At 42.5% G+C, this 20,290-nt stretch overlaps 1 protein-coding gene across 1 annotated transcript in view; it reads right to left on the bottom strand.

Moving 5' to 3' along the window:
* Positions 1-20,290, bottom strand: part of LOC126426507 (TD and POZ domain-containing protein 1-like) — a 66,224-nt gene that overhangs the window by 9,764 nt on the left and 36,170 nt on the right. The window contains exons 2-3 of the mRNA XM_050088413.1: positions 13,610-14,183; positions 6,785-6,931 (exon numbers count right to left, since the gene is read on the bottom strand). Coding sequence (XP_049944370.1) covers positions 6,785-6,931; positions 13,610-14,172 — 710 coding nt within the window. The 5' untranslated portion in view covers positions 14,173-14,183. The remainder of the gene's footprint in view (positions 1-6,784; positions 6,932-13,609; positions 14,184-20,290) is intronic.

Below are 20,290 nucleotides of genomic sequence, written 5' to 3'. Positions count from 1 at the left end.
CTTGGTGTAGCAATTTTAATGACCAGTAATGTATCGTCTAACAGAAACCGTAGGGTCAGTATTGCCTCATATATTCCTAGACATCTACAAAATCCAAACTGATATTCCCCGACATCAGATTCTACGAGTTTTTCCATTATTCTGCAAGGAGCTCACGTTAATAATTTGCAACCCAATGACTTAACTGGTATTTCATTAGTGCTCAAACCTGTCAGCAGCTGCTTTCTTTGGAACTGAAATCTCATATTATTCTTGAAATGTGAGGGTATTTCGCCTCCCTCATACATCTTTCACACTAGATAGGAGATTTGTGTCATACCAGATGGGAGAGTTTTGCCATACCTCGCTCTCCCAAAACCACACACACACACACACACACACACACACACACAAACACACACACACCTTCTAGACAGTCCTCCTTAGCCATTTTCCACTTGTCAATACTTTTTAAAACATTCATATTTCCTTTTTCCTGCTTTATTTGCTGAACTTTTATAGTTTCTTCTTTTAACAGTTTAACTCAGTATCTCCTGCATTAACCAAGGATTTCTATTTGGCCCTGTTTTTTACCTATTTGATCTTTTTCTACCTTCTCTGAAAGCAACCGATTCATCCCCCAAAACTTTATTCTTTGTTTTTCATTGTCCTAGTTTGCTATTGTGTGTGCTGTAAGTCCATTGCTTCCTCCTCTAACAGTAAGTTTCTCACTTTTCTCATTGTAACATAACCTGTTGTGTTTGCATCCCAAACATTTCCCCACTTCTTACCTTTCCAAGTCTTGCATCTCATCCTGGCATTCTTTTTTTTTCTGCTTTGTTTCACATTCTCTACGGAGCATACTGATATTGATATCAGCATGTGATGCATAATTAATACTATTATCCTGGACGCTAAGTATACAATTCGACACTATCGATGTTTTCAGTGTGCATGTAGCACATGTAGGTGTGTGTCATCTTATACTGAGCGTTTTTAAAATTTTTTTACTTGTAGGTATGTACTTCCTCTGCCAAATTACGCGTTATTACCCGCATGATTTGTATGCACGAAAATTGAAAAATTCCTGTTTATTGCCTGCTCCTGATATAATTTCAACACTAATTACATTGTGGGACCTTACTTCTTCCACGGTGTGATTAAATGGAAATACGTATTCACATATTTTTACTAACATTCAGCCTGTTCTTCTAGAGGTAGTTTCGTGGACAACCGACAGTGTATGTGGATCGAACACTGCCGCTGCCCAGACTCTTCGCCTGCTGTACATCGACCAATGAATGGAAAGTTTCCAGGCTGTTGGATGGGACGGAATGCTGCAGTACAAAGGCCAGGCAGGTACCCTGATCTGACTCAACTCTATTTCTTTCTACGGGGAGCACTGAAAGATGCAGTCTGACATGAACCCGAAGTATGTCAGGTGATACACGCCAGACCACACAATGACGTATTATCCAATGTAGCTTGTCCAGTACATCTCCCTCTCAAACAGCCATTCCAAATGTGTCTAGCAGTCAATGGTGCGCAATTTGACCACATTGTTCATTAAAATGTGAGACCACACTTCACTAAGGAAAGTATTTAGTTTGTGGATGACAAGGCATCAGTTATTTTGAATAAATGTTTAGCTTATTTAAAATCTATTCCATCTATGGACAATTTCGAGTAGTTTCTAATTTCTAACTGACAGCAGGTCTTTTCCGCTGTAGAACCACCCAGGTGCCTCCAGGCAGACAGCTCAAGTGCTAGACTGAACTGACAGAAGGTCGTGGGATAGCGATATCTACGCATACAGATGGCAGCAGTATCATGTACGCAAGGTATAAAAGGGCGGCCTGTTGGGACGCTGTCACCTGTACTGAGGTGACTCCTGGCAAAGGGTTTCCGATGTGTTGATAGCCGCACGACGGAAATCAACAGACTTCGATTGCGGAATTATAGAACTTGTTTACGACTGTTCATATTTTTAAAATGTAGTTTCCGATGTATTGAAATTTAATAAAATGCCGTTGTGGCATTATCTAAAAGCTCTGCCAACAAAGTGCAGTCTGTTTCACCTTCTTGAAAAAAGAGACAGCATTGGTCGTATATTTTTTACTATTGCAAAATCGATTTTCTGTCACTGAGTGACCATCTTCAGTGCTATATTGTATAACTTAAATTGGGATGCACTGTTGTCACTAAGCTTATGGCAATCACATAGACTATGTGATTGCCGTAAGCTTAGTGACAACAGTGCATCCCAATTTAAGTTATACAATATAGCACTGAAGATGGTCACTCAGTGACAGAAAATCGATTTTGCAATAGTAAAGAATATACGACCAATGCTGTCTCTTTTTTCAAGTATACCTGTTATCTGGTCGTAGTGCACAAGACAACATGTTTCACCTTCGCCACAATATTATCTGTGTGGTCATTCCAATTTAAGTTGCTCATAATTGTAATTCCTAGGTATTTAGTTGAATTGACAGCCCTTAGATTTGTGCGATTCATCGTATACCCAAAATGTATCGGATTTCTTTTAGTACCCATGTGGATGACCCTGCACTTTTCTTTGCTTAGTGCCAATTGCCACTTGTTGCACCACACAGAAATCTCTCTAGATCATTTTTTAATTGGAATTGATCATCCGATGATTTTAGTATATGGTAAATTACAGTGTCATCTGCAAACAATCTAAGAGGGCTGCTCAGATTATCTCTTAGATCATTTATTTAAATCAGGAACAGCAGAGCGCCTTTGACACTACCTGGTGGAACGCCAGATATCACTTCAGTTCTACTCGATGTTTTGCCGTCTATCACTACGAACTGTCACGTCTCTGACAGGAAATCATGAATCCTGTCACACAACTGAGACGATACTTCGTACGCACGCAATTTGATTAATACAGGGTATATACATGGACAAGGGAAAAAACTCCGGATTTTTCTCGGATCTCCCGGTTAAAAATACACTCTCCCCCGGGCGAAAATACATTTTTTTCCATGTTAAGTGGCAGTATACTTTCCCTCGGAACTGTAAAATTGATGTCATTTGAATGGTTATGGTTTCATACAACGGCTTAGAATTTCCCGGCACTTTAGAAAAGGAAACTCAGGGAAAACAAACACGTTTTGCAAAGTTCTTTGATGTGCAGCAACATATACACTACATATGTTAGTATTACGAAAGTACAAATCCGAATATCACCAAACACCGTTATGTTGCTTTCCGAAGCATTGAAATGGACATTGCGATGCGCTTTTGTAAGCCAGTCACAGCTCATGTCACATGATCTCGCCCGCAGATGACAGTGGGTATTCAGAACATAGGACACGTGATATAGTCAGTGAACAGCAACATCACTCAATTAGGGCAAAAACACAAACTGGACAAGTTAATGGTTTAAACTAATTACATAGTGTTGGTACAGGAAAAGCAAAGCTTTCATATATAATATTTGCTGCCAACATTAATAAGCTACAAGAGAAGCTAAGCTTTCACATATAATGTTGATCGTTCTTGCGTGTTTGCACTTTAAGATATATCACACAATGTGCCAGTAAAACGTTTAACACCAACATCAATCTCTGATGTTCTGGGTTCGAAAATATTTCTAAATGGCTTGTCATCAAAGAGTTGGTCTTTAAATTAGCGTCAAACGCTCTGCGATTTAAGAAATTCATCGTAAATAAAAGCCGAATTTCTTTAGCAAAGCGACAAAAATAACTTCGTTGTTCTGCAAGGCGATTAATGCTTGACTGTCAGAAAGGTGGATATTACATTAAAATCTGGAACTAGTAACATATTTTAGCCTTCCGTAATTATGTGAATGTATTTTAATTAACTTGATAGTTTCCAACGACAGAAATCACTTTTTTTCCATTGGCGTGAGAACAATAAACGAAGAGGAAACAGCAAAATCACTAAATGTAAATACGTATCAGGTGGAGCTCCCCCCCCCCTCCCCCCAAACCACTGTAAGTCAAACTGCTCTGCGTATCAGTCCCGGATTTATGAAATTTCGTACCAGGGCAATACTAGATCGTTACATGGTGGCTTTACTCCGCTCAGCTCGTGTAATCCCACGTCCTTTTGTCTGCAGGAAAGTTTATTTCTAGATGCGATGAGGATTCCCCTGGCAAGCACATCACGTACACTATACACGCATTCAAAAATCAAATTATGATTCATTTAGAAATCAACTTCAAATGTGATCAAAAATGTTCAAAATGCAACAGAGATTAGCTTCAAAATCATTTGAATAATCGATAGACCAACATGCACTAGATGCTAGGTGCTTTGTGAAAGAACGTTCTTTTTCCTCAAGAATACGAATTTGACCCCCTCGCCACCGAAATTGCCGCCCGGTTGAGATACTCCGGTTTGCTGCGTACACAACCAACAGCGACATTTCTGTTTCCAGAAGCGGGAGAAGGTACTACTCAAACATGACACAACCGCGCATGCGCGTGATTCCGCTCGTAACTGCTTAAATGAATCTGATCTAAACAGTTGTGACATCACGCTCATCGGAGGTAATTTGTTGTTACAAAGCACTGCATTGTCTTCCTACAGCCTTTCACACATTTTGCTGTTGGCAGACGCTTGTATGAGCACTGTGTTTTATTATATATATATATATATAAACACACACACAGACACACAGACACACAGACACAGACGCGCGTGCGCGCGCACACACACACACACACACACACACACACACACACACACACACACACACACACACACATATATATATATATATATATATATATATATATATATATATATATTATTCTGCAGTAGCGGGATACAGTGATGTCCTTTGTTAGAATATCTGTTATTACCAGTCAAAATGACAAAAAATTAACTGAAAACTAAATCAATGAAAAACTCCCGGGATTCTAGAAAATTCCCGTTTTTCCACAGTTTTCTCGCGGATGAAAAAATTCCTGGGTCTTTCCCGGATCTTCCGGGCCGTATACACCATGTAATAATCGCTTGTGAGGAATGGTATCAAAACCCTTCTGGTAATCAAGGAGTATGGAATCGATCTGAGATCCCTTGTCGACAGCACTCATTACTTTGCGGCCATAAATAGCTAGCTCTGTTGCACAAGAACGATATTTTCTGAATCCGTGTTGGTTATGTATCGATAAATCATATTCTTCAAGGTGAGTCATAATGTTCGAGTACAGTATATTCTCCAAAATCCTACCGCAAATTGAGGTCAGTAATATGCATCTGTAATTCAATAGGTTACTCCTATTTCCCTTTAGTATTGGTGTGACCTGTGCTACTTTCCAGTGTTTAGGAACAGACCTTTCGCCAAGTGGAGGGTTGTATATGATTGCTAAGAAACGCACTATTGTGTCTACATACTCTGAAAGGAACCTGATTCGTATTCCATCTGGACCAGAAGACTCGCCTTTCTTGAGTGATTTAAGTTGTTTCACAACACCTAAAATATATACTTTTATGTCACTCATGCTAACAGCTGTTCTGGTTTCGAATTCTTGAATAGTTACTTTGCCTTTTTTTGTGAATGAATTAAGGAAAACTGTATTTAGTAACTCCGCTGTAGTGGCACCATCATCATTGTGGAAACTCTGCTGTTGGTTTTATATATATATATTTTCAGCAGGACAAACTATCTTTGCCCACGTCGGTTGCTCATTTCTAAAAATAAAAGTTAACTATACCATGGAATTATACAAAACTTCTCCTCGGTGAATCAAATCCACTCCTCATCACACCTGGTGGCCATCATCCATCGAATACATGAGTTTGTTTACGAGTGACGAGCCATACAGTGCTGTACGCATCTCCACTCAGCCACACCCACTGCATTTCTCACTTCTCGAGAGCAGATGCCTCAACCATTAGACCAGCTTAGTGCGTTTGCTGGCGTAGATGGAATTACCATTGTGGATGATGTTTTTTACCCATGGTTTGCAAACACCACCACCAGAGGTTCTCATGTACATTCTCTGCAGTAAGATAACATCCACCAATTCGATTTTCCTCTTGCTACTCTTCCCAAAAGTGGATAAACTCTAGTGCAAGTGTCGATGAGGTGTGCTCAGGCAACCTACTGCTCAAGGAGACTGCCTGCAATAAGCAGCTAATCTGGGTTCCTGTTACAGTGCGGCACAGATTTCCAATAGTCACTACAGATGTAACTGACCAGAGAACCATTTAAGGAATATTCGAATTACATTTTAAGACATGCCCAAAACAAGCTGTATCCTCATTACTGTACTAAATATTAACTTTTTGTCATTATTACTTCTATTTCTGTTTACCTTATTTTCGCCATTTCTTCCTCAGTGTCTTCAATAACTTATACCTCCAAATATTCACATAAGTTTTGTTGAGGGGAATTGTGTGAAAAGTCCCGTTTCCATACCCATTTCATTCAGAATCACTTTGTAAGACACACAATCATCACTAAAAACAAAATCTAGATTTAACACATCAATATAAAAAGAGTCTTTGGGAATGGGTATGATTTGTATGCGACACTTCCTATGTAACTACAGTTGAGTGACTGAATTGAACGTAATTCTCACGGCAGATACAGAGAACGACAAATCTTCTGCATATGTGCTCAATCTTCAAAATATCATAGCTAAAAAAACATAAAAAGGAAGAATGTTTACTGGCAACTGTAACCTCTACCCAAATACTGAAGCAATCAAATTTTTATTTTATTTACTATATCGGCTGGTTAATGCCAAAATAAGCAATACTTTGAGGGTACAAATTGGGCACATGTGGTAACACAACTCACCGGAAGCGCGAGGCGGCTGCGTCATCAGGTGGAGGGGTGTGTCGGGCAGACGTGGGAGGCGCAGCTGCAGCAGGAGTCCGGCTGTGGCCGCTGTGGGGTTGACTGTCAGAGTTGGGGGTGGACCCGCCCCCTGTGGCGGTCGGCGAGCTGCACAGAGAAACACTGTGTGGGTGGGCACGTTCACACAGGGGCTCACTGCAGGCAGTACAGCTGAGGGACTGTCCACCGGGGCAACAGAACACACAGTGCCAACAACACCAGCCTGTCACTTAACGTGACTGTGCCACCAATTAACTGGTCTTTTTCTGCACTACTTCTGCTATATTCCCCACTGGAGTAGCTTAAGATGCAAAACAACAAATTGTTCAAAATGAAGCACAAACCAAATCCCAAACATAAGGGCCAACAATTTTGCTGCCCTGACAGAACAACTATCAGACAGAATTTAGAAGCAGTTAAAGTCAACTGGCTGCTACATTTGGTTGTGAGGTAATCTGAAAACTGATATATGGATGCTGAATTATTATCACTGGAAGGGGGGGGAGGGAGAGAGAGAGAGAGAGAGAGAGAGAGAGAGAGAGAGAGAGTGCCAGTGATAGGGAAACAAACTGATAAGCTGGGGCATCAACTTACTGTTGAAGCTATATGGTCATGGATATGCAGGGGTTGTTTGATGTGGAGCCTGAGGGAATGAAGAAGATGGACAAGAATTACAAGAGCTATGCTATAAAATTTATGGAGAGTATATTCAAAATTTGCATTCCAGTAAAGCAAATAGGACTAAATGTATCCAACGTCTTCATAATTCGATTCCTGGAAAAGACAGCAGTGGTGATGTGTTTCTTAAACAATTTTTTTGTTGAGCAGTTTGCAGCACAGACCACCATTAAAAGAAAAAAATGGGTTAGGCCATGTATGCAATTTTATCTGATGGACAATGGTTCCAACTTGTGAAGTAACCTGTTGTCTATTGAATATGGATTTTAAAATGTTTAAAAGGAAACGAAATAGACTTGTATGGATTAAATGTATCTAAGAGACAGAGGCAACAAATGATGGCTGGATGAAAACATCACATCAATACTGACGTTGTGGGAGATATGTCGTACACCTGCTGTATTCCGGTAGCAGCAAATCAGATAGGTTTCCCTGGACGACCTCTGGTAACGCCACAGGGAACTTCAAACAAGGCAGGAGGGCAGAGATTGCCTGTCTGTTTAGTGAATGGGAATGCACAGAAAATATTCAGGGTGATAGCTGAACAGAGACGAGAAGGAAATGTGATTGTAAGGCACAGCATTGAGTGTGACAATATTATTGTGCTGGCTGGATTATTCTCTTCTTGTTTGCCCCCAGTGTGCATGACTAGCCCCAGTGCTCATAGCTCCTGCTTTACTGGATATCTCAGGGTGTCATACCCTGCTCTTTGGGGCCAGTCACCCAGGGGTAGCGTCTGTTTTAGTAATCAGGAAAGTCCTCAGTCCCGGGTTCAAACCTCTCAATCGCTTAAATTTTGAATAAGAATAATCAGCATTGGTGTCTGAAGACTTCCAGCATAAGGTGTCACCCTCTTACGGCCAACAGCCTTTCCAAAGAGGGCGGAGGGGCCGACAGAGGTTCAGAGCACTCTTTCCCTTGAGGCTGGAAACTGCTCCTAAATGAGGACGAATTGGCAATGACCAACAACATGAGGATACAGAAGGTCATGTAAACCACTGCATAAAGATACATAACGTGCATCAACATGACATGTGGCATATGATTCAATAAGAGCCATAACGGTCTCTCCATTAGCAAAAGACTAGTCCCCCATTCAAACCTCCAGGCGAGGAGGCCCAAGGGGGAGGTGACCACGAGAAAAAGGTTGAGTAACCAACGTTGAAAAGCCAGAAAATAAGAAAAGGGAAATGCTGAGGACATATGTTGCTATAGTGGGTGTCAGTGATGTGGAAAGGGGAAAAGATTTCTGCCCACATGAGAATAGGGTAGTAGCAACAGCAGCAGATAACAGGAGTAGGGTTCAGTATCACTAGAAAGGCAGGGCAGAAAGTGAGATACCGTGAACGGATGAGTATAGATGTTCTCATGAGAATCTAAAGCAAACCAAAAACATCCATAGATCAGGTATACATGATGATGTCCATGGAGGGATTGAAACGCAACCGTACAGGAAGGAGTAGAAGAGAGGGTTACACGAGAATATGTACTTGATAATAGGAATAGGAGAGAAGAAAGGCTAGTTAAGTTCTACAGTAAATTTATCCTAGTAATAGCTGGTATAGTCTATTCAAGAATCTTGAGACAAGGGGGTGTACTTGGAAAAGGACCGAAATATGGGAGGTTTAAAGTCACACTATATTATTGTAAGGCAAAAATTTTGAAATCAGATACTGGACTGTAAAGCATACCCAGGAGTAGATAGAGACTCATAAAAATTTAGCAGAGATGAAGAGTAGGGTGAATTACATTTTAAGACATACCCAAAACAAGCTGTATCCTCATTACTGTACTAAATATTAACATTTTGTCATTATTACTTCTATTTCTGTTTACCTTATTTTCGCCATTTCTTCCTCAGTGTCTTCAATAACTTATACCTCCAAATATTCACATAAGTTTTGTTTGGGGGGAATTGTGTGAAAAGTCCCGTTTCCATACCTATTTCATTCAGAATCACTTTGTAAGACACACAATCATCACTAAAAACAAAATCTAGATTTAACACATCAATATAAAAAGAGTCTTTGGGAATGGGTATGATTTGTATGCGACACTTCCTATGTAACTACAGTTGAGTGACTGAATTGAACGTAATTCTCACGGCAGATACAGAGAACGACAAATCTTCTGCATATGTGCTCAATCTTCAAAATATCATAGCTAAAAAAACATAAAAAGGAAGAATGTTTACTGGCAACTGTAACCTCTACCCAAAAACTGAAGCAATCAAATTTTTATTTTATTTACTACATCGGCTGGTTAATGCCAAAATAAGCAATACTTTGAGGGTACAAATTGGGCACATGTGGTAACACAACTCACCGGAAGCGCGAGGCGGCTGCGTCATCAGGTGGAGGGGTGTGTCGGGCAGACGTGGGAGGCGCAGCTGCAGCAGGAGTCCGGCTGTGGCCGCTGTGGGGTGGACAGTCAGAGTTGGGGGTGGACCCGCCCCCTGTGGCGGTCGGCGAGCTGCACAGTGAAACACTGTGTGGGTGGGCGTGTTCACACAGGGGCTCACTGCAGGCGGTACAGCTGAGGGACTGTCCACCGGGGCAACAGAACACACAGTGCCAACAACACCAGCCTGTCACTTAACGTGACTGTGCCACCAATTAACTGGTCTTTGTCTGCACTACTTCTGCTATATTCCCCACTGGAGTAGCTTAAGATGCAAAACAACAAATTGTTCAAAATGAAGCACAAACCAAATCCCAAACATAAGGGCCAACAATTTTGCTGCCCTGACAGAACAACTATCAGACAGAATTTAGAAGCAGTTAAAGTCAACTGGCTGCTACTTTTGGTTGTGAGGTAATCTGAAAACTGATATATGGATGCTGAATTATTATCACTGGAGGGGGGGGGAGGGGGGGGGAGAGAGAGAGAGAGAGAGAGAGAGAGAGAGAGAGAGAAGAGCGCACCAGAAATAGGGAAACAAACTGATAAGCTGGGGCATCAACTTACTGTTGAAGCTATATGGTCATGGATATGCAGGGGTTGTTTGATGTGGAGCCTGAGGGAATGAAGAAGATGGACAAGAATTACAAGAGCTATGCTATAAAATTTATGGAGAGTATATTCAAAATTTGCATTCCAGTAAAGCAAATAGGACTAAATGTATCCAACGTCTTCATAATTCGATTCCTGGAAAAGACAGCAGTGGTGATGTGTTTCTTAAACAATTTTCTTGTTGAGCAGTTTGCAGCACAGACCACCATTAAAAGAAAAAAATGGGTTAGGCCATGTATGCAATTTTATCTGATGGACAATGGTTCCAACTTGTGAAGTAACCTGTTGTCTACTGAATATGGATTTTAAAATGTTTAAAAGGAAACGAAATAGACTTGTATGGATTAAATGTATCTAAGAGACAGAGGCAACAAATGATGGCTGGATGAAAACATCACATCAATACTGACGTTGTGGGAGATATGTCGTACACCTGCTGTATTCCGGTAGCAGCAAATCAGATAGGTTTCCCTGGACGACCTCTGGTAACGCCACAGGGAACTTCAAACAAGGCAGGAGGGCAGAGATTGCCTGTCTGTTTAGTGAATGGGAATGCACAGAAAATATTCAGGGTGATAGCTGAACAGAGACGAGAAGGAAATGTGATTGTAAGGCACAGCATTGAGTGTGACAATATTATTGTGCTGGCTGGATTATTCTCTTCTTGTTTGCCCCCAGTGTGCATGACTAGCCCCAGTGCTCATAGCTCCTGCTTTACTGGATATCTCAGGGTGTCATACCCTGCTCTTTGGGGCCAGTCACCCAGGGGTAGCGTCTGTTTTAGTAATCAGGAAAGTCCTCAGTCCCGGGTTCAAACCTCTCAATCGCTTAAATTTTGAATAAGAATAATCAGCATTGGTGTCTGAAGACTTCCAGCATAAGGTGTCACCCTCTTACGGCCAACAGCCTTTCCAAAGAGGGCGGAGGGGCCGACAGAGGTTCAGAGCACTCTTTCCCTTGAGGCTGGAAACTGCTCCTAAATGAGGACGAATTGGCAATGACCAACAACATGAGGATACAGAAGGTCATGTAAACCACTGCATAAAGATACATAACGTGCATCAACATGACATGTGGCATATGATTCAATAAGAGCCATAACGGTCTCTCCATTAGCAAAAGACTAGTCCCCCATTCAAACCTCCAGGCGAGGAGGCCCAAGGGGGAGGTGACCACGAGAAAAAGGTTGAGTAACCAACGTTGAAAAGCCAGAAAATAAGAAAAGGGAAATGCTGAGGACATATGTTGCTATAGTGGGTGTCAGTGATGTGGAAAGGGGAAAAGATTTCTGCCCACATGAGAATAGGGTAGTAGCAACAGCAGCAGATAACAGGAGTAGGGTTCAGTATCACTAGAAAGGCAGGGCAGAAAGTGAGATACCGTGAACGGATGAGTATAGATGTTCTCATGAGAATCTAAAGCAAACCAAAAACATCCATAGTTCAGGTATACATGATGATGTCCATGGAGGGATTGAAACGCAACCGTACAGGTAGGAGTAGAAGAGAGGGTTACACGAGAATATGTACTTGATAATAGGAATAGGAGAGAAGAAAGGCTAGTTAAGTTCTACAGTAAATTTATCCTAGTAATAGCTGGTATAGTCTATTCAAGAATCTTGAGACAAGGGGGTGTACTTGGAAAAGGACCGAAATATGGGAGGTTTAAAGTCACACTATATTATTGTCAGGCAAAAATTTTGAAATCAGATACTGGACTGTAAAGCATACCCAGGAGTAGATATAGACTCATAAAAATTTAGCAGAGATGAAGAGTAGGCTGAATTTTACGAGACTCTTAAGGGGCCATCGATGTACAAAGAAGTGGAATACAGTAGTACTAAGGAAACAAGATACGAGATTTATGTTTTCTGAGGCTACAGATACTGCGATAATAAGCAGCTCAAAAGGTAGTTCAGTTTAAGAGGAATGGAGATCTTTAAAAACGACAGTGAGAGAAGTTGGAAAGAAAAACGAAGGTACAAAGAAGCTAAATGCGAAGAAAAAGTCAAAGCAATCTTCCACATAATTAAAACAAGCGTGGTAACATTAAGAGCACAATGGGAATTCCAGTGTTAAATACAGAGGCGAGATCAGATAATTGGGAGGAGTACACTGAAGGCCTCTCTGATTGGAACAACTTGTCCGATGGGGTGACAGAAGAACAAGCAGGAGTGGGTATGGAAAATATTGGTGATTAGAATCAGATTTTAAAAGCGCTTTGGAAAATTTAAGATCAAAGAAGGCATAAGGTATAGACAACATTCAATCAGAAGTTCTTAAATCATTGGGGGAGGTGGCAAAAGGTCTATTCTCACTGGTGTGTAGAATGTATGAGCCTGGCAATATACAATCTGACTTTGAGAGAAATATAATCATGACGATTTGGGAGACTGCAAAAGCAGAGAAGTGTGAGAATTATCCCACAATCAGCTTAACAGCTCAAGCATCCCAGTTGCTAAGAAAGATAATACACAGGAGAATGGAAAAGAAAATTGAAGTTCCGTAACGTTCATAGGATTTGTGGTACTGGCGAAAGCGTTAGGCAATATCAAATGTTGCAAGATGTTTGAAATTCTGAGAAAAATACGGGTAAGCCATAGGAGAAGACGAGTAAATTGCAATATGTACAAGAGGCAAGAAGGTAAAATAGGAGTGGAAGACCAAGAACGAAGCACTCAGGTTAGAAAAGGTGTCAGACAGAGATGTAATCTTTCGCCTCTACTGTTCAATCTATATACTGAAAAAGCGATGATGGAAATAAAGGAAAGATTGAAGAGTGGAATTAAAATTCAGGGTGAAATGATGTAAGATTTGCTGATGTCTGATTCCCTCAGTGACAGTGAAGAAGAATTACAGGGTTTGCTGAATGGAATGAACAGTCTAATGAGTACAGAATATGGAATCAGAGTAAATCGGAGAAAGGCGAAATTGATAGAAGCAGTAGAAGTGAAAACAGCGAGAGAGTAAGCATTGTGACCGATGATCAGTAAGTAGATAAAGTTACGCTATGTAGGCAGCAAAGAAACCCATGACGAACAAAGCAAGGACGACGTCAAATTCACAGTAGCACTGCCAAAAAGGGAATCGTGCTTACCTGGCTTCTGCTGGTGGCTCACCGAGCAGACGGATGACTTCGTTGACTTCTTGTGGGTACTCGAGCACAGCGTCCGCCCAGCCCCGCGTGGCCATCACCTGCAGGTGGTCCTTTATGAAGGCGACGGCAGCCCTCATGGCGTCCGGGCACGAGTGCCTCACTGCCGTGACGGCCGTCGCCGCTGCGGTCTCGACGGCCAACTGCGAGATCAGCTGCCGCTCGCAGGCAACCTTCAGGGCCGACAATCCGTACTTGTCGGCCGCCGCCAGCAGCTGGGGGGCCGTGTCGGGCAGCTGGGGGGCCTGCAGGGTATACGTGTAGGCCACCAGGAGCCTCAGCACCGGGCCCTCCACGTCGTCGATGCTCACCTGGCCGCAGCTGGCCTCCAGCATGTCGTGTGCGAACATCGCTGCGAACACGGGGCTCGCGGCTGCCAACACGGCCCTGTGAGCCGTCACCCTCGTCTCGCCCGCCACCAGCGTCACCAGGGCGCCTTCACCCCCGTCTAGCAGGGCGGCCAGGGCTTCGGTTGTGGTGTTCTGAACCTCCGTAACTGCCGACATGGTGGGTGGTCCTGAAACACAGTGCCACTGAGCAGCCCTCACACTGCACCCTCAACACTTGTACGAGGCGCATGCAGACCTGTATGAAATGAAACAACAGCTGATGAGTGTTGTCCACCCTAAATCAATTGCAACGTCAGCAGTTTCCTTCAAATGACAAGGGTCTGTACTGCTTCGTGATCACCTAACGCTTGTAACTACCAGCGTGGTGCAACGATAGACTGCTTTCACCTTCTAAAAATGTTATCGTTCTCAGTCAAAAGATGGTTTATTTATGTCATAGCAAAAAAATGGCAAAGCAGCAAACTCCTTTCAGCACTGAAGTTACAAGAGTTATATTTAAATCCAAGCTCGTGGCACCTCTGAGAAAAATTATCTTCCTCCTTATGTTCCTCGGAGACCAGTTTCCTCGGTGAATATGTCAGGGTAGGCACGATTAAACTTGACCGGCCACCATGGCCGAGCGGTTCTAGTCGCTTCAATCCGGAACCGCGCACCTACTACGGTCGCAGGTTCGAATCCTGCCTCGGGCATGGGTGTGTGTCATGTCCTTAGGTTAGTTAGGTTTAAGTAGTTCTAGGTTCTATTGGACTGATGACCTCCGATGTTAAGTCCCATAGAGCTCAGAGCCATTTGAGCCGTTTTGAAGCACTGTAAGTCTAAATTCATTGGTATCTTTAACTCTCCTTTGAACAGATTGATATCTGCGTCTTCTTTCTTAAGAAAAAGATGCAGCGCCCACCTCCGTGGTAAAGAATGCTGCATAATACAATCATAAATCATGTCGCCATTTTATCCGAATGTTGCGAGCTATGGTGTACCCAGGTATTTCCAGGTTGAGCACTTTAGGAATGAAACTCGTTGCCTCCATTTCCAGAACGTGTGTTGTGGAACTTCCTTTATATCTCCTATTGGCGTGGACATGTTTGTATAGCATCTTTGCCCCACAGAACGTTCGGATAGTTATTAGATGACAGATACGTCATGGCTAAACCAAAGTAAGCTCTATCACAGCTCCGACATCACTCTGGACTCTCCTGGTCGTATGAGGGGGAAACGACGGAGTCAGTGAAATAGTTCCACACCCTACAGTGTAAACTGGTTTCGTAAATTCAGACAAGTGGGTTTCACGAGAACGGCGTCCACTTTTTTCGAATCGTGCCGAATTAGCACCTCCATTACACCAGCGTAAGACGTCTGCCGGACCGTTACGGTGCCAGGAGAGTGCCTAAGAATTCGTCCAAAGGCTTCTGTCGCGCCCGCTCGACGTGGATGGAGACGCCGAGGCAGTGCTGTACAGAGCGTTGCGCCGGAGGTCAGCGCAGGGTCGCAGGCCAACACGTACACTGCAGGCTTCTGGAAGCCACCCGACCAACCAAAGTCTTCCTTTCACATCCCTCGTTAGTTAATTGTACATTTGCTTCCGTTTTATATCGCTTTGTCGTTTTTTTATGCACTCAATGTTATAGGCTCAAAACTTTTGACACTGGCGTTGTAATCGCATAATGAACGACCTTTTACTGTTGTTTACAGGTATTGTTACTTTATTTTCCTACATTCAAGTGGTGCTGCATGTAAATAAACGAAGTGGTAAAAGCTGTAAAGCCGTTTACATTTCCATACAGTCTTCGAGCATCGACATGTTCCTCGTCTAAGAAACAGACGTCATTGTATTATAAATCTTTAATGTATCCTGAGAGCAGTGGTGTGGTGTTCTACTTTATTGTGACACACTCAATGCGACTGTAGTTTACACTGAGCTTTCGCAGATTCTTTCACTCAAACGGTTTTCTAAGTAATCACAAATTTGCCAAGATACTGAGCGGGATCGTGTCTGAATTATTAGTAGACAGAGAGCCATGGTTCCGATCACCTTCAGCATATTTTGGAGAGACAATCTTCGTGCGTGTCTGCGCCATGTAACCGGCAGAGAAACGTGTGTGAAATGCAAGTAGTGGCCTGGATATGCAGGGCGCGGCGGTGAGACACTCTGGACTCACATTCGGGAGGACAGTGGTTCGACCACACACCGTGCAGTGTGTCTGTGGCAGGTCTTCAGACGAAGGGTGAATCAGTGGACGTGGCTGCTTGTCATTTGTGTCTTCTGCACCGGTTTTCTGTTTGCTGTCCACCTACACAGGTTTTCCTTCATGGAGTCTCTCTCAATAGGAGTGCCGTGGTGGTGCCCTAGGAGAGGCATGACCTTTAAGGTAGCCCTACCGTTCTTCATTACCGAATGTTCCCCAAATTGCAACAGGTATTTAGCTGTCTGTGTGTCGTTTCCCAGGAAAACCATGAGGAAGTGGTCTCATTTCGTCCATCATTAAAGTTGCTTACAAGGTTTCCAATGAGTACGACGTGCTTTAAACTACTTTTCAATATTTATACAATTTCCAATGGTGGTGATGTTTCCTTCTACAGTGTAATTTCTGTGTGTGGGTCACACAAGTCAGAAATGATTTCACGGTGCCATCAATTTGGAATCATTACAGTTGTCTCATCAGTATGAATTGCAGACTTCTTTATTCTTTTTCCATCCAAATTAGAAATTAATCAGCGAAAGCACTCTACGCCCTCTCGAAGGTTTTTTATTAATGAGAAAACATTTGACTGAGCTTTTGATATTAATGTATCACTTTCTTCCACCCCTCAGAGGCGTTTTCGATGTGATGGGGCCTTCCACTGTAATTCTACATATCTGATGGCATCTGGTCTTTATCAACCAACTAGTCCAGAACTAGTCCAATGATCGACGAAACTAGTTTTTCAGACAGTATTTTCCGAATAGACAGCCAACCATGGTCCAATATTTCTAAGACAATATATCGTACTCCGGATAGATTGTTAGGTAACAATGTCTATCTTAGTTTTTCTTAAGAGGGGACTTCTTTCCACGTTGTTGATTAAAATTAAAATTGCAACTCGTAATATCTGGTTCAGGAAATAAATTTCCAGCTGATTGTAATGGACATTAGCAACTTCCAGAGTCATTATGAGAGAATTAGGTTCGATCCGAGCACATTATTTTCATTTGTTAAGTAATAGTAAATATTAGGACATACTACATAGTCTCATAGTGAGGTGCATTTTGACTCTTGTCATGTACGCAATTGTCTTTCATGATTCAAACCAACTGTTAGCAGTGGTTAAATTGTGCTCTGTGCAAAATTCTGCCACGCAGCTTCCCCTTTCATTCCCTTACTTCAGTTCTTTTCTCCTCCAACTTTTCTTCCACTTCGTATTCCGACTATTTCGAGTGCCCCATCACAATCAAGTTTTGATCTCGCTTAACAAGATGACCAATTTCTTTTCTCTCAAAAAGCATTTCCTTAATCTCTTCGGCGATTTTCGTAACTAGTTGACGTGCAAGCCCGTACTTCTGTAACTGGTTTGCCTGTGTGTCTGTCCTGGCTGTGGTAACGACTTCACTGTGCAATTGATAGCAGCTCAGATATCAATTAGATGTTAGTGTTTTCGGCCCAGAACGATATTAAACAAATTTCCAGTGACCTCGGGGAGAAATCTAAGGAAGAGCTATTCTCAAACACGCATTTCTTGGCACCAGATGCTGAGAAGAAAACAGGCATTGTGAAGAATCTAGCCACATCAAGACCAAGAGCCCAGATTAAAATACATAAGCACAATCATCGTCCAACTGAGCTACTTATAAAATTACGGGGGCGTTCGATCTGCAACGCTATACTTTTTTCTCGGCCACTTTCTGTTGGAAAAATGCGAAATTTGTGAGACATCGTGGAACATTCCCGCTTCAGCCCCTACAGCTTCATGGAATTCCAACAGCTCACAGCACCATATGTAGCCTCCAAAATGGCGTCCGTAAAGGAGGTGCGACCCAAGCAGAGAGCTGTCACTGAGTTTCTTTCGGATGAAAACCAGAGCATCGCAGATCTTCATACCCGCTTGCAGAATGTCTGAGGAGATTTGGCAGTGAACAGAAGCACCGCGAGTCGTAGTGGGAGGTGTCTGTCAGCGTCAGAAGAGCTTACTGGTGATCAACGCCTGGCCTAGCAGCGCCATCGTCTCAGCAAGGTTGTGCATATCTGGCCGACCTCCACGTGTCGGTCAGCTGCAGACGGCTGTGACTCCTGCCATGTGGGAACATGCTCTCATTCAAGGTGACCGGTGGATCACTCAGAGCTGAACAACCCGCATCTCGCACCTTCCGACTTCCGTCTGTTTGGTCCAACGAAGGATGCACTCCACGGCAAGCAGTACACGGATGATGGGCAGGTCACTGATGCAGCAAGACGTGAGTGGCTGGTCAACTGTCTACTCACTCTGTCAGTTGAATGAAACAACCAGACGAAACTGGCCATGTCAGCTATATGAACACTTTTTCAACCACTCTCTGGGTTTGTAATGTAGCTAATTATTACGAATTGTCATCTTACATCGAAAGCGTAGCTTACCACGGAGCTGGGAGGAGAGCAGAATTTTGGTTCTCACGCTGGCACAGCTGATTTCAAATGAATAACTTCCGTACTTTCGGAGATATAAATTTTTACCTAAGGGACGACTGTGATGGATTCATCTATAGCATCAACTGAAACTACAACCAGAAGTACAGGTCCACAAGATCTAATTGTCTGGAATTTTCTTTCGTTTCATTACCACAGATTTCGGACTAAATAAAAAGTACTTTGGAAAATAATTATTTCATCGTGTTTTGGTTATGTAAGTGTTTTGCAGGGTGTTGGAATTTTATGGAAATTAAGGAAATCTATGTGTGAGAAAGTTTCTTGTACAATAGTGGAATTTTTGGCATATGCCCGACTTAGGTCGATTTTGTAGAAGACAGCCAGAAGGGGCGTTGAGTATTAAATTTGGAAGTAATTTATGTTGCGGAATGGAATCTAATTTTTTCTTCATTAAATTTTATTTAGTTTCGGAATTACACGATTTCTCGTCTAAATCACCTGCAGTAATCTGATTGGCTGACATTAAAAATACCTGAAGTATACAAGTGCTTGAAATGATCTGTTTGGCTGTTTGGTATATTAGCCAATAGGAATCAAGCATATCCAGTGCGTATTAATATGGCTTTGTGCCTCCGATCTACGAGCCGATGAAGTTGTTCGGGAGCCATCTTCTGGTAAACGCCTGTGTTAAATCGCGCTGATCAAATTTATTCCAAAATAACGAAATTTGCGCGTTTTATTGCTTCTCTTGCCGTTGACAAAGAGCGGCTACAGTACTGAATATTTTGTGAAAGCTTGAGATTTGTGAGTGATTTATTTTAGGAGATACTCGCATGTGAACATTTCATTTCGTACACAAACACTGCGGAAGTGGCCGTGCGGTTAAAGGCGCTGCAGTCTGGAACCGCAAGACCGCTACGGTCGCAGGTTCGAATCCTGCCTCGGGCATGGATGTTTGTGATGTCCTTAGGTTAGTTAGGTTTAACTAGTTCTAAGTTCTAGGGGACTAATGACCTCAGAAGTTGAGTCCCATAATGCTCAGAGCCATTTGAACCATTTGAACAAACACTGCGCGGCGTGTTTCGTGCTGATTACGAGACATTATATGCAATATAGGAATGTTTCTATACTGAGTCTGGGTGAGTGATTTCACTGACTTTTGTTTTCAAGGTTTATTGGAGTGCCGCAATTGTTACATCAGCCCAAAAAATTTGGCATTCTGCATGCTTTTCGAGGAGCTGAGTACTGCACCGAGTGCAGGTGATTTCTGGAGGAGACAATATTCCACAAAACCACATTTAGAAAGCCTGTAGAGCCAACGTCAAATCCTGACTCTGCGAATACATCAGAACTCCATTCGTATTGTTCTCACACAGATCACGAAGACAAGTTTAGACTGATAATGCATGCACACACACACACACACACACACACACACACACACACACACACACACACACAGAGGCACTTAAATGATTCTTCACACACCCCTGAACGTGAATGGACCATGAGAAAGTCCTAGTAAGTGATACGATGGATGTACCCACTGCCATGCACTTTACAGTCGTTTCAAGGGTGTAGATAAGTGAGACTCAGTTTGGGAGGAGGAAGAATCACATTACCTTTTAAAAGACTGTAACTGATTGGTTTATCCAGTAAATACAAGGGCCTTGCTGCTG

The sequence above is a fragment of the Schistocerca serialis genome, chromosome 11, assembly GCF_023864345.2.
Source record: "Schistocerca serialis cubense isolate TAMUIC-IGC-003099 chromosome 11, iqSchSeri2.2, whole genome shotgun sequence".
Lineage (NCBI taxonomy): Eukaryota > Metazoa > Arthropoda > Insecta > Orthoptera > Acrididae > Schistocerca > Schistocerca serialis.
This window is presented reverse-complemented; position numbering and strand designations above follow the sequence as displayed.